The 13,216-nt window shown below is 43.4% G+C and overlaps 1 protein-coding gene across 3 annotated transcripts in view; it reads right to left on the minus strand.

Moving 5' to 3' along the window:
* The window catches only part of LOC123799205 (von Hippel-Lindau disease tumor suppressor), a 73,211-nt gene that overhangs the window by 54,538 nt on the left and 5,457 nt on the right, over positions 1-13,216 (minus strand). The window contains exon 1 of one of the 3 annotated variants that reach the window (XM_045808232.2): positions 3,643-3,823. The exons of 1 other annotated variant lie outside the window; for it this stretch is intronic. In XM_045808232.2, the coding sequence (XP_045664188.2) occupies positions 3,643-3,736 (94 nt within the window). In that variant the 5' untranslated portion in view covers positions 3,737-3,823. Of the gene's footprint in view, positions 1-3,642; positions 3,824-10,449; positions 12,686-13,216 lie in introns of those variants that run through there. One more of the 3 variants, XM_045808231.2, reaches the window with a different exon arrangement.

A 13,216-nucleotide genomic window follows, 5' to 3' on the forward strand; every position in this document is an offset into this window, starting at 1 on the left:
TCTCCCACTCCCCCTGCTTGTGTTCTCTCTCTCGCTGGCTGTCTCTCTCTCTGTGTCAAGTAAATAAATAAAATCTTTAAAAAAAAAAAAAAAAGTATGAACTGAGACCTGAAGACCTCCAAAGATGTCAGTATCCCAAATCCCAAAACCTATGATTATGAGACCTTACCTGACAAAAGGAACCTTACAGATGGGCTTACATTAAGGGTCCTGAGATATGATTAGCTTGAATTATCTAAGTGGGCCTATGTCATCACGAGAGTTCTTATAAGAGGGAAGCAGCAGTGTCAGATTCAAAGATACAATAACAGAAGCAGAGGTCAGAGAGAGATTTAAAGATGCTATGCAGTTGGCTTTGAAGGCAGAGGGAGGGGCTGTGAGCCAAGGGATGCAGGCAGCCTCTAGAAGCTGAACAATTTAGGCAAGAAAATGGATTCTCCCCTGGAGCATCCAGAAGGAATGCAACCCTGCTGACACTTGGTTTTAGGACTTGCGACCTCCAGAACTGTAACACGGTAAGTGTGTCCTGTGTTTAAGCCATGAAGTTTGTGGTAATTTGTTACAGCAGCAAGACGAATCTAATGCCGACTCGAAAGCCAGCCACAGTGACCATTGGGAGAATGTTCCAGGCAGAGAGAGTAGCAAGTGCAAAGGCCCTGACCCTGCACCAAGGAGGCCAGTGTGGCTGGAGCAGGATGAGCGAGAGTGGGTGTGGAAGGACAAGAGATCAGAAGCCAGTGAGGCCAGATTGTGACAGACTGGGAAGGCCTGGTGGAGTTTGGATTATATCCCAAATGACAATTGGAAGTCTTTGAAGAGTTTGAGCAATTCTGGTGTCTCCAGGGCTTAAAAAGTCAGAGGTATTCCCCAAAGCGGATGTACAGAGGGCCCATAAGCACATAAAAAGATACCCAACATCATTAGTCATTAGGGAAATGCAAATCAAAATCACAGTGAGATACCACTTCACACCTGCTCAGATGGCTAGAATTGAAAAGACAGTAACAAGTGTCGGGGAGGATAAAGAGAAATTGGAACCCTCACACACTGCTGGAGGGAAGGTAAAGAAGTACGGCCAATACGAAGAACGGTCTGGCACTTCCTCAAAATGTTAAATATAGAGTTAGCACATGACTCAGTAATTCCACTCCTAGGTGTCTACCCAAGGGAAATGAAAACCTGATCTACATAAAAACTTAGACACAAATGTGCACAGGAGCATTAATCATCACAGCCAAAAAGTGGAAAGAACCCAAATGTTCATCAACTGATGAATGCATACATAAAATGTGGTCCACCCATACAGTGCGGTATTATTCAGTAATAAAAAGAAATTAAGCACCGATACATGGTACAACATGGACGACACCTGAAAACTACTGCCACAGGAAAGAGGCCCATCACAAAGGACTGCATATGGTAGGATTCCATTTTTAGGAAACGTCCAGAAGAGGCAATGCCTAAAGCTGAGGAAAATGGGAGGTATGTGTGGGAATGTTGGGGGTGACAATGAAGGGGTACAGGGTTTCTTTCTGGGGTAATTAAAGTGTTCCAAGATTAACTATGGAGATGGATATATGACTCTACGTATACTAAACGCCATCGAATTGTACATTTTAAATGGGTGAATTGTATAGTATGCAGATTATATCTCAATAAAGCTGCTCTTAAAAGTCACAGGTATGCCTTCTAAATATCTTAGGAATAGAAGTTGCTCTGATTGTTTACAGTCAAGGCCAACATGGAAAAAGAAAAGAAAAAAAAACTAGAGGGAGTCTCTTATACAAAATTTGTCCACTACCCAGGAAACATTCAAAGTAGATAAATCACAGGTCATCGGAGCAAAGAACACAGAGCAGTCTAGAAAACCAGGTGGTAATAGACATTCTCAGAGATGCCCTGACATGTTACCAGTGACTGCCTCCAGGGAGTGGACCAGGGAGGCTGAAAACCAGGAAGAGGAAAGACATTTACCTTCCTCTCTACCCCTGGTCTGTAATTTACATTCGTAAATGCATGTGTTGCTTCTTTCCGTTCAAAGTCATTAACAAAAATACACGCTAAAAATAAAAACCTAAATCCATGTTGCCACTGCTTGGCAAGAAGAAAAAATTGTGAATATTTTAAGTGAAAAAAGTAAGCTATTAGACGGTACAAAATACATGATTTTTGAAAAATGTATGCACATAAATGGTTATTATTATATACTTGAAGATACAAACCACATAGCACTCTGCTGGCACATAATAAAGAGCCAGTAAATGTAAGCTGCTATTGTTGCTGTTTATTAATATTATTATTATTATTAATTATTATTATTGGCATCCAAATAAGAATGGTTATCCCTGAGTGGTGGAATTTGAGCTAATCTTCGTTTGCCACAGCATTTTGCAATAAGCGTGTATTATTTTTGTTACTGGGTTAAAACAGGATTTCTGAATCTGAGCACTGTTGACACTTTGGGTCAGATAATTCTATGTGGAGGGGGCTGTCCTGTGCATTGTAGGGCATTTATCAACATCTCTAGCTTTTACTCATTGCATGCTCCTAGTTGTGACAACCAAAAATGTCTCCAGACATTTGCTCCCTCAGGGGCAAAATCGCCCCTGCTTGAGAACCACTAGGTTAAAATGTATATTATTTGCTCAAACTGGATAGATAACCCATACATGTTCAGTTTATTATTCTTCTCAACTATATGTATATATCATATAATATACATATATATCATAAGCTTCTGTATATACAGGAGTACATACATATGCATATCATCTAAATTCTCAAGAAAATATCAAGATTATTTTTTTAAATAAAGTGGCACCAGTTACACTGACCTCGAACATAAAAACAATAATTGTTAACATTTCCTTATTACTCACTAGAATCTGACACTTAAGTGTCAGGTGCCTCTTATACAATTGTCATTACTCACAAGAACCTCCAGTTCACAGATTAAGCGGAGGCTCAGAGAGGTTAAGCAACTCGTCCAAAGTCACCAGCTGGGAGGAGGTGGAGCCTGGAACGCAGACCTCTGCTTGGGAACCCAAGGACCACACGCGCGGCGGCCGCCCCAGATGCCAGGCCCTCTCAGCAGATCATCAGGCGCAAACAAACAAAACACACCAAGGAGTTAACGACGTCCTGGTGGAGTCACACACCATGGTTCACATCCCACTCTGCCATTTAGCAACGCCACGCCCGCAGGCAAGTTACTCGACCGACCTCTCTCAATCCGTTTCCTCGTCTGTACACTGGGGTAAGAAAAGTGCGCACTTCACAGGCCCTCGTGGGAACTCGGGGAGATAATCCGTGTCAAGTGCCTCCATCAGGCCGGGCGCCCAGTAAACGCACAGCAGTTGCCGATAGCTTATTATGATAAGCCTTACCGTAAACAGCAAAGTCGAACCGCTCACTACCTAGGGACAGACTCATATTAACAACAGAAATCTTCAAAGGTCACTTAACACCTTCCAGACGATGCCAGTGGAGCCGGGGCGGGGGCGCAGATGGGGGGGCGGTGGCCGGCCCGAGGACACACGGCGAGACCCCGGTCCGAAACGGCAGCACAAAGAGCCCCTCGGTTCAGGACCCACTTAAACAGAAGTGGGCAGGAGGCTTAGTGGCGGTGGGGGCCCCACTCACCGAACTGCATCCAGTCCCACTCGCTGAGCGTGTCCATGTTGCGACACAGGTCGTCCAGCACCCAGGCGGGCAGCTGGTAGATGTAGCAGGACATGGCTGGCCTCCGGCGGCCGGCGGGCAGGCGCGCGGACAACTGGGGCAGCGGCGCCGGGGACCCGGCTCCTCTACTCCGGGAGCGGGCGGGTCCCACCCGGCCACCGCCTCGCGGGGAAATGGGCGGGGCTGGGCGCTGGGCACCACCGCCCCCCAGCGGCCACGCGTGGCGCGACACCGCCGGCGGGCTGGAGCAAGCCGCTGCGGAATTGCAGGGTCTGAGCTGGAAGGGAAAACTGTGGCCCGGAGTGGGGAGGGAACGCGTTTAAGGACACACGAAAGAGTTCAGTGGCAGTCCCAGGAGGTCTTCTGACTCCACGCCCAGTGCTTTTGGCGCTCCGCCACATATAATTCATTCAACAAATACTCTGTTAATCACCTACTATATGCCAGGCAAGGTGTTCAAGGTGTTGGAGATAAGTGAGTGGAAAAAACCTACAAACCTCCTTACTTTCATGGGACTTACAGTCTAGATGGTGGAGGGAGAAAACTGTAAGTAATAAAAGTACTTAATAAATAAGTTAGGTGGTGGGTTAAAAGGTAGTAAGTGTTACTGCACAAAAGAAAAAGGAAAGGTGGTTAAGGGGAATTAGCAATTCAGAGCGAGCAGCGGGAGGACTCTTAAATAGAGAAGTCAAGATAGACTTTATCATAATAACCGCTAACATTTACTCAGCAGCTACTACGCGCCAGGCACTGTTGTAGGTGCTCCAAATACCTCTGAGGAAAAAAGGACAAAATCCATGACCTGCAGGGAGACAGACAATAAGCAGTAAATAACTTAGCACTATAGAAGATGATAGGTAACATTCCAGAATAAAAGCAGTGTGATGGGGGTGCCTGGGTGGTATAATTGGTGAAGCTTCCGACTCTTGTTTTCGACTGCGGTAGGGATCTCGGTGTCATGAGATGGAGCCCCAATTCCAGCTCCCGCTCAGTGTGGAGTCGGCTTGAGATTCTCTCTCTCCCCCTCCCTCTATCCCTCCCACTGTCATGCACACGCTCTCTCTAAAATAAATAAATCTTTTCTAAAAATGCAGAGTGTGATGACAGAGAATGGGGGCGGCTCATTGCATTATTATCTTAGAAGGTAATAAATCTTAATGGGGGAAGGCAGAATAGGAGGGACTTCAGGGCAAACTGAATTATTAAATAGGATAGGGGAGAACTTACACTAATAATGGCAAGTATTTATTGATCATTTACAATGTGCAGACTTCACCTGGGTTATTTTACCTACTTCTCTCAACGACCCTGTTAGGTAGGTGTGCCCATTCTACAGATGAGGAAATCAAAGCACAGAGAGGTTGAGTAACTTGCCTAACATCATACAGGTACAAGTGACAGAGCTGGGATTTGAACCCAAACAGTCTGACCACTGGCTACGAACTGCCTCTTAATTATAACAACTACCATTATCTACACCTACAATGTGCCTTGCATAAATTATTTTCTGTAATTCTCATAAGCCTATGCTATAGATAGTATTGTCCCTTTTTTTATACATTAATAGAGGGGTTCCAAGAGATTAGGCAACATCACTGAGGGTAGATAAACTAGAGTTCCACTTTGTGGCCATAAACATCACCTAAGGAGTATGGCTGCAGAAGAAGGAAACTGAAATTAAAGTGGGAAGTCCTGGGGGCAAGTCCTGATTCTGCCACCAACAGGCTTTGTGACCCAGGACAACCCATTTCACTTCTCAAACCTTGCTTTCTGCATCTGTAAAATGGCACTAATTATTTCTACTGCCTAGAGTCGTGAACTAGGGAAGTGGATTAAACCAATTTATACAGCCTATATACAATGCCTACTACAGGGTCTTTCTTGTACAGAGAATAGGCTTAAAGAATGGTAGCTGCCATATTGAAAAAAAGCTCCGGGAAGAGTGCTCCCCCAACCCCCTAAAGGACAAAGGATCAAAGGACATCAAACTCATTTTTAAAAGAAAGGAAAAGAAAAGAAAAAGTCACCCACCGCCTTAGAATATTATCGGGATAAAAGCCCTAGTTCAGTCACTGTCCGGCTCTTCATCCTGGAGCAAATTTGCAGTTTTCTCTTTTGTAAACTGGATATCCTGCCCTAGCCGCTTTGAAGGATTGGTGTGAGGCTGACATGGACCTCCGAATGCTTGGGATAAACTGTAAAGTACTTAGCCCAGTAAAGGGTTGCATGTACAAGAGTCCACCCCCTTGATGTTGGAAGTGGGGCCTATTTCAGTGTTGTGTGACTGCTTTTCAGAGGAAGTCCCCCGTTTCAGCAGTGGTTAAAGGTGGAATTGAAGGGAAAAGCACCTACATGCCAGGACAAACATCCTCTTCTTTCATTTTTTCTACTTATAGAGTCTTCTGCCTGCTTCTCCCTCTCTTCCGCAAGCACAGAGCATCTGTCTTTGTAGTATTATTCCCTTAGTGCCATGGGGCCTCTTCCCCTTGATGGGGATTTGACACCACAGGAGATTTGCGTTCAGCCTTGGCCAGTCCAGGACAGACAAGTCCCAACAACTTCTCTCTCTGTTCTCTCCTTGGGCTCTGGGCAAGTTTCCTTCTCACCCCATCCTCAGGGCTTAGAATCTGAGTCCTAGGATTTTCTCCTCTGGAGACACCTGAGTAGTTCAGGGCTGAGCAGGTCATCTTTAGGGGCACATCTTGGTCCCCATTCTTTAGAATAAATTCTTCAAAGTGAGATTGTTGTTATTACTAATTAACAGAGCTGCCACTCACCTACCAAGTATGAAGCATTTAGCATACATTATCTGGGATCCTCACAACAACCCTACAAGGTAGGTTTATTGTTCCCATTCTACAGATGAGAAAAGTGAGGCATAAGTCCAAATTGGCCAAATGACAGGATTCAACCCAAATCTGACTTCAAAGGAAGCGCTCTTTCTACTCGATTATACTGCCTCACCACAAAGAGAAATATCCTTTGATCCTGCAGTTCATTTTTTCCCCTAATTAGCTGCTTTCCATGGTCAACACCCTCCTTACCATAATCAGCTAGAAACAATAATCGAGGCTGAATATAATTAGTTATACTGTTATGTCATTATTACCTATTCACATTTAATTACCTTGAAATTACAGTCAGCAGACCGCACTCTAGCTGCAATTAGAATTACACATGCCCAGCCTGACCTCCACAGATCCAGACTCAATTGTGGGTAGGGCTGGGGGGAGGGGCGCTCAGGCACTGGCATTTTTTTCAGATTCTCTTTTTTTAGTTTTTATTTATTTATTTACTTACTTATTTACTTATTTATTTAAAGAATTGAGGGGGAGGGGCAGGAGTGGGAGAGAGAATCTTAAGCAGGTTCCACGCCCAGTGCAGAGCCCAGCCCAGTGCAGAGCCCAACGTGGGGCTTGATCTCACAACGCTGAGGTCATGACCTGAGCCGAAATCAAGAGTCAGATGCTTAAACGACTGAGCCACCCAGATGCCCTTTAACATTCAGTGTTCATAATAACAAGGCACTGGCATTTTAAAAAGCGCCTAGGTGGCTCAGTCAGTTGAGCATCTGGCTCTTGATTTCTGCTCGGGTCATGATCTCAGGGTTGGGGAATCAAGGCCCAGGTGTGGCTTCGTGCTCAGCAGGGAGTCTGCAACGCCTCTCCCTCTCCCTTTGCCCTTCCCCCCCACTCGTGTGCACGCTCGCTCTCGAACTCTCTCTTAAATAAATAAATCTTTAAAAAATAAAATAAAAACTTCACAGGTAATTATAATCATGTGCGGAGTTGAGAACTAGTGTTTTATCAGGAAGTTGGGATGAGAAAGAAGACTCATAGGGGATTAACAATAAAGCTTCTCTGTGTACTGTGCACATATTTTTTTCTTCCTAATAAAAATACCTTCACTGGTTTTTCTGATAGTACATGATCATCGTCCAAAAAAAAAAAAGAGTTGTTAACCTTAAAAATAAAACTGTCAGTTATTTTACCAGTAAAAATGGGTTTATTCGGGAATAACAGAGAATTGCGATTCAGGACACACAAGCTACTACAAAAGCATAGGCAAGTCACAGAACAGGAAGGCTCTTTTACAGAGGAAAGAGGGGAGTTGGAAGCGCTGTTATAAACAAAGTCCGTTAGAGCAAACTGGCAGTTCAAAGTATAGTGGCTTTTCATTGGCTGAGTTGTCTCATTGGCTAGGCTGTTGCTGGGAGAAGAGGAAAACCCTTTTTTCCTCCTACTGGGATAGTAGTGTCCACCTGCAATGTCCCTCTCTTCCTGTTGGGGTCTACAACTGATAAGGAGTGGTAGGGCGCAAGAGCTCCCCCTGCTGGCTGCCTGACTCCATTAGTGAGTTTTCCTTTTACTAATTTTCGCAGGGTGAATTAAGAAAAAACCCAGTCCTAGTCTCTCCTCCTCCTGTGTAGGGGGAAAAACCCAGTTCTACCTTCTCCTGTATGTTTTTCCTTTCCTTTTACACAGAACACTTAACTTTTGACACTTCTGGTCACCAAATGTTGGGGGGGGAGCAACTCTCCACAACAAGCAATTCTCTCCAACACCAGCAGGGTGTCCTACAACTTAACTCTAACACTGGCTACCTGGAAATAGTGTCAGATCCCACAGATCCCACCTGCCAATGGGTGACTGTATATGTGTGGTGAGGGCAGGCTCCAGAGAAATGTTTTGTTGGGGCAGGGAGTTCAGATGTGCCAACAAAAAAGGGAAATACTGAAGGGGTATCAGGCAGCCCAGTGACTGGCACAGAGGAGTGAGGTGCTAAGAATGGGATACAGACACCTGTGTGAAAGTATCTGAAAGTTCACACTGGTGCTCACACAGAGTGCAAACACTGCTATTCTATTTCATGACCTTAGTGTGCTGGTTTCTGTGCCTGTCCTTTTATCACCTCAGTATAAGCGCTGATAAAGCGCTGATACCTTCTTTGTTTTTTGGGGTTTTTTTTTTAATAGACTTTAAGATCACAGCATAATTGAGAGGAAGGTACAGGAATTTCCCATATGCCTCTTGCCCCCACACATGCAAAGCTTCCCCCATGATCAACATCCCCCCCTAAAGTGGTTCATTTGTTACAACTGATGAACCTTCACTGACACATCGTTATCACCCCAAGTCCATAGTTTACTTTAGGGTTCATTCTCGGTGTTGTATAGTCTATATTGTAAAAACTCACATATCTACCATTATAGTGTCATACAGAAGAGTTTCACTGCCCTAAAAAAATCCCATGCTCTGCCTATTCATCCCACCCTCCCCTCCATACCCTGGCAACCATTATCTTTTTACTCCATAGTTTGGCCTTTTCCAGAATGTCACACAGCTGAAATCATACTGTGTAGACCTTTGTAGATTGGCTTCTTTCACTTAGTAATATGCATTAAAGTTTCCTCCATGTCTTTTCATGGTTGACAGCTCATTTCTTTTTTAGTGCTGAATATTCTGTGGTCTGGAACCAGTTTATTTACCCATTCACCTACTTACACCTTAATTTCTTCTAAGTTTTGGCAATTATGAATGAAGCTGCTATAAATATCCAAGTTTTTAACTCCTTTGATAAATACCAAGGAGCATGATTCCTGAAATATATGAGAATGTTTACCTTTGTAAGAAACTGCCAACCTGTCTTCCAAAGCGGCTGTACCATTTTGCATTCCCACCAGCAGTGAGACTTCCTGTTGCTCGGCATCCTTGCCAGCATTTGTTGGCCGACCTCCAGATTTTGGCCACTCTAATAGGTGTGTATTGGTATCTCGTTGTTGTTAAGTAGACTCCATGCCCAGTGTAGAGCCCAACGCAGGGGCTTGAACTCACGACCCTGAGATCAAGGCCTGAGCTGAGATCAAGAATCAGACGCTTAACTGACTGAGCCACCCAGGCGCCCCTCTCTTTGTTGTTTTAATGTGCATTTCCCTGGTGATATATGATGTGGCACATCTTTTCATATGCTTACTTGCCAACTGTATATTTTCTTCAGTGAGGTGTCAAAGTTTCTGTTTATGTGGAAAAAAACACCTTTTCCCCAATGTGAGTACTTTTCTTCTTAATGCTTTTCTGTAGTGCTTAATTTTTTTCACAGTGATATTTCATTTTTACATGAAAAATAAAGCTAAAAGAAACAATTTTTTGTTTTACAGGGTGAAGAGGAGCACCTGTGTGGCTCAGTCGGTTAAGTGTCCCACTCTTGGTTTCAGCTCAGGTCATATCTCAGGGTCATGAGATGAGCCCTGCATTGGGCTCCACGCTCAGCACAGAGTCTGCTTGAGATACTCTCTCTTCCTCTCCCACTCCCCCAACTTGTGTTCTAAACAAATAAATAATTAATTAAAATCTTTAAAAAAAAACAGGATGAAAAAGGAAAAAATTAAAAATTAAATACATACATACATACACACATACATACATAAAACCAAACCAGGGTGGGGTGCCCGGCTGGCTCAGTCAGTAGAGCACACAACTCTTGATCTCGGGGTCGTGAGTTCGAGCCCCACGTTGGGTGTAGAGATTACTTAAGGAAATAAAAAAAATAAAAAATAAAAGAAACTAGGGTGGGAAAAAAAAGGGCCTGAGCATGAAGACAGTTGCTTGTGTCTGCAATGCCTCTCCCCATTTAAGCCTTTACAAAAGCACAGGTCTCTCACAACAGAGCCACACCTAGACACACCCGACCTATTTCCTTTGCTCAGCACCATTTAATGTATTCAAGAACAGCTTTTTTTTTTTTTTAAACTCAAAATAGGAACCATCAGTCTCTTAAGAGCAATACATTTAATACGGTCATAGGATTTCAAACGAAAAACATATATTATTCATGCTACAGGTTTTCAATCCTCCTTGGACAACACAAAAAAACACAGTACTCAAACTGCATGTTTTCACAGGATGAACATGAATCTTATTTGGACACAAAGACAAGTTAAAAAAAATTTAAACCAACGATGAACGAATCCAACAACAGAAGACTTCCTGACATCCCCCATCCCGTCCCACCCTCGAACACATACCATTGCCTGCTCCCCAGCATTTCTTCCTTCCCACCCAGCAGCTCAATAACACATCAAACACTGAGACGTGTATCACTGAATGAGTACTACAGCATGCTCAAAAAACAAAGGCAAATTTATTAACTGAAGTTGAAAGAGGGGATTAAGGTGAGGTGAAACAAAGTCTAGGGGAAACTGTGGGGCACTGTAAGACATTACTCCACGCTGATTTCAGAGCACAGGAATTGTGCTCAAAGGTTAGTATAGGAACTACAGATACCAAGAAATATCCATTGCTTATAAAAGGAAGACTACACTAATGTCTACAAAGAGCTTATAATGCCATGGGAAAATATTTAAGTTATAAAGTTATAACTAAAAAGGCAGAATATAAAACTGTATATTCAGTATGATCTCAACTATGTAAAACCAAACCAACCACAAGATGCCCTAAAAATGTCAAAGGTTCAAAATGTTTTGGGGCTGTATTCAAGTAGTGTATCTACAGTGATCTTTTTTTTCTTTTACTTTACTGTCTTTACCAAAATTTTCTCTACTGGGGGATTTTTTTTTTTTTAACTATTAGTTACCAAAAAAGAAAACCTGATAGAGGTATTGAATTTGAGTTAATCAATTTAAGTCCAGCCTATAAGAAAGCATTTGTACATTTATAAAACTATAAAACATTTTGGGCTACTCCCTGAATCCATGTATATTATGAGTAACTTCCAAGAGGTGGAGGGCTTCTGTCTCTCCTCCAGCCAGGTGCAAAGTGTCACCAGATCCTGCCTGATGAAAAATGCTGAACCAGGCAGCCTTGCAAGTCCAGATGAGCCTGCAAGTGGCTCCCCTTAGTGGTCCCCACTGCCCCAACACCACTGGCCCCTGGTTAAAACACCGGCAGCATTACAAAAAAAAAAAAAAAAAATGCTAAGCCAAACAGAAATGTAGTGGATTTTCAAAAAAGTGACAGAAATACCCACACTTAGCAAAAACCTATTTACAGTACAGTAGTAGCTCCTTAATACTAGAACTAAACAAGTTCTCCTATCTTCTGTGCAGACATCAAGTTTCAAAAAAGCGATCATCACAATAACTGTAGAAAGCTAATCCCGGTTTAGAAACAAATAAAACAGAACTACAACAACAGCAGACAGAGAAAAGCACAAAATTTAGAAAGTCATAAAAAGTGCTTTCTATAAAAGTGATTCCCTTTAAAATATTTGTTTACTGTATACGCTGTAAGGTCCCCACCTCCCCACCCCCCAAAAAAGGGCAAAACCTCCAAACACTTTCTACCAAAGTATCCATTGGTTTGTTCATTCAACAAACACTGACTAAAGGCTCATAATGTGTGAGGCACTGGGGTCTCAAAGAGGAGACAGACTTGTCCCTGCCTCAAGGACATCTCTGTCTTCTCAAAGCGGGAGGCAGACACATCACCAACCACAACACAGCAATTAAAAGCAGATGCCACTGCTTTCTCACAATTAAAGAATATGCTGCAATTCTTATTGAATTACTTACACAAAAGTCCTTACATAGAAACTTTCCTGACTTACTAGAAGGCAAAAATGCAACTACTTGATGAATACTTCTAGAAGGGGCAGGCATTAAATTACATTTTTGATATCTGCCCCTAAACATCACAATGCCTAGTGAAGTCAGTTAACTTTCCTTTAAGCAATGGAGGATTTTTTACTCTGAAAATGAGACACCTTGAATCCGAGAATAAGTGACCAGTCCTAAATGTAGATCAAGACTAGTCAGTACCATCAAAGGCTGAGACTCAGGAGTGCAAATTTCAGTTAAAATCCTCAGTCTCCCCTTCCAGCCGTTGATTTTCAATATGCTCCTGTGTCAGCCGCTCCAGGTCTTTCCTTACATTCGGGTGGTCTTCCAGATCTTCATAGAGTGATCTCACGATGTCCAGTCTCCTGTAATTCTCAGGCTTCACTAGGCTTCGGACAACCTGGAGGCACCGCTCTTTCAGAGTATACACTGTAAATGCAGAAAACCGAATCCTCAGCAGCCGACTCCAGCCTTGGGACAAGGGATGAGCAAGAGCCTTTGCCAACCACAGCAATTCCATTTACTATAGACAGATCTCACTTTGCGCAAAAAAACTGAGTACCTGTGTCTGGCAGAGTGTAATGTGATGGCCCTAACAGTTCCCCTTACAAGTGGGCTGGGCTTGTGATGTTCTTTAACCAAATGCAAGTCAGTGACATAACAGACACCATGCCAATTCTGAAACTAACCTTCAAGAAGCCCTGGCAACTTCCACTTTTACATTCTCAGGAGCCCTGAGCTACCCTGCATGAGAGATGACACAAAGAGGAACAAGCCCTGAGAATGCACAGGAAAGAGGCCCAGCCGCCAGCCAACTGCCTGCAGTCAGCCACGCCAACAAGCACCAATGAGCAGAATAACCACCCACCTGAGCTCAGCCCAGACTGCAGAATTATGAATAAAAAGGAAGTTGTTAGTTTGGGGGTAGCTGGCACACAGCAATAGATAACCAAAACAGTT

The sequence above is a fragment of the Ursus americanus genome, chromosome 14 (assembly GCF_024610735.1).
Source record: "Ursus americanus isolate L20-20 chromosome 14, mUrsAme1.1.p, whole genome shotgun sequence".
NCBI classification, from domain to species: Eukaryota; Metazoa; Chordata; class Mammalia; order Carnivora; family Ursidae; genus Ursus; species Ursus americanus.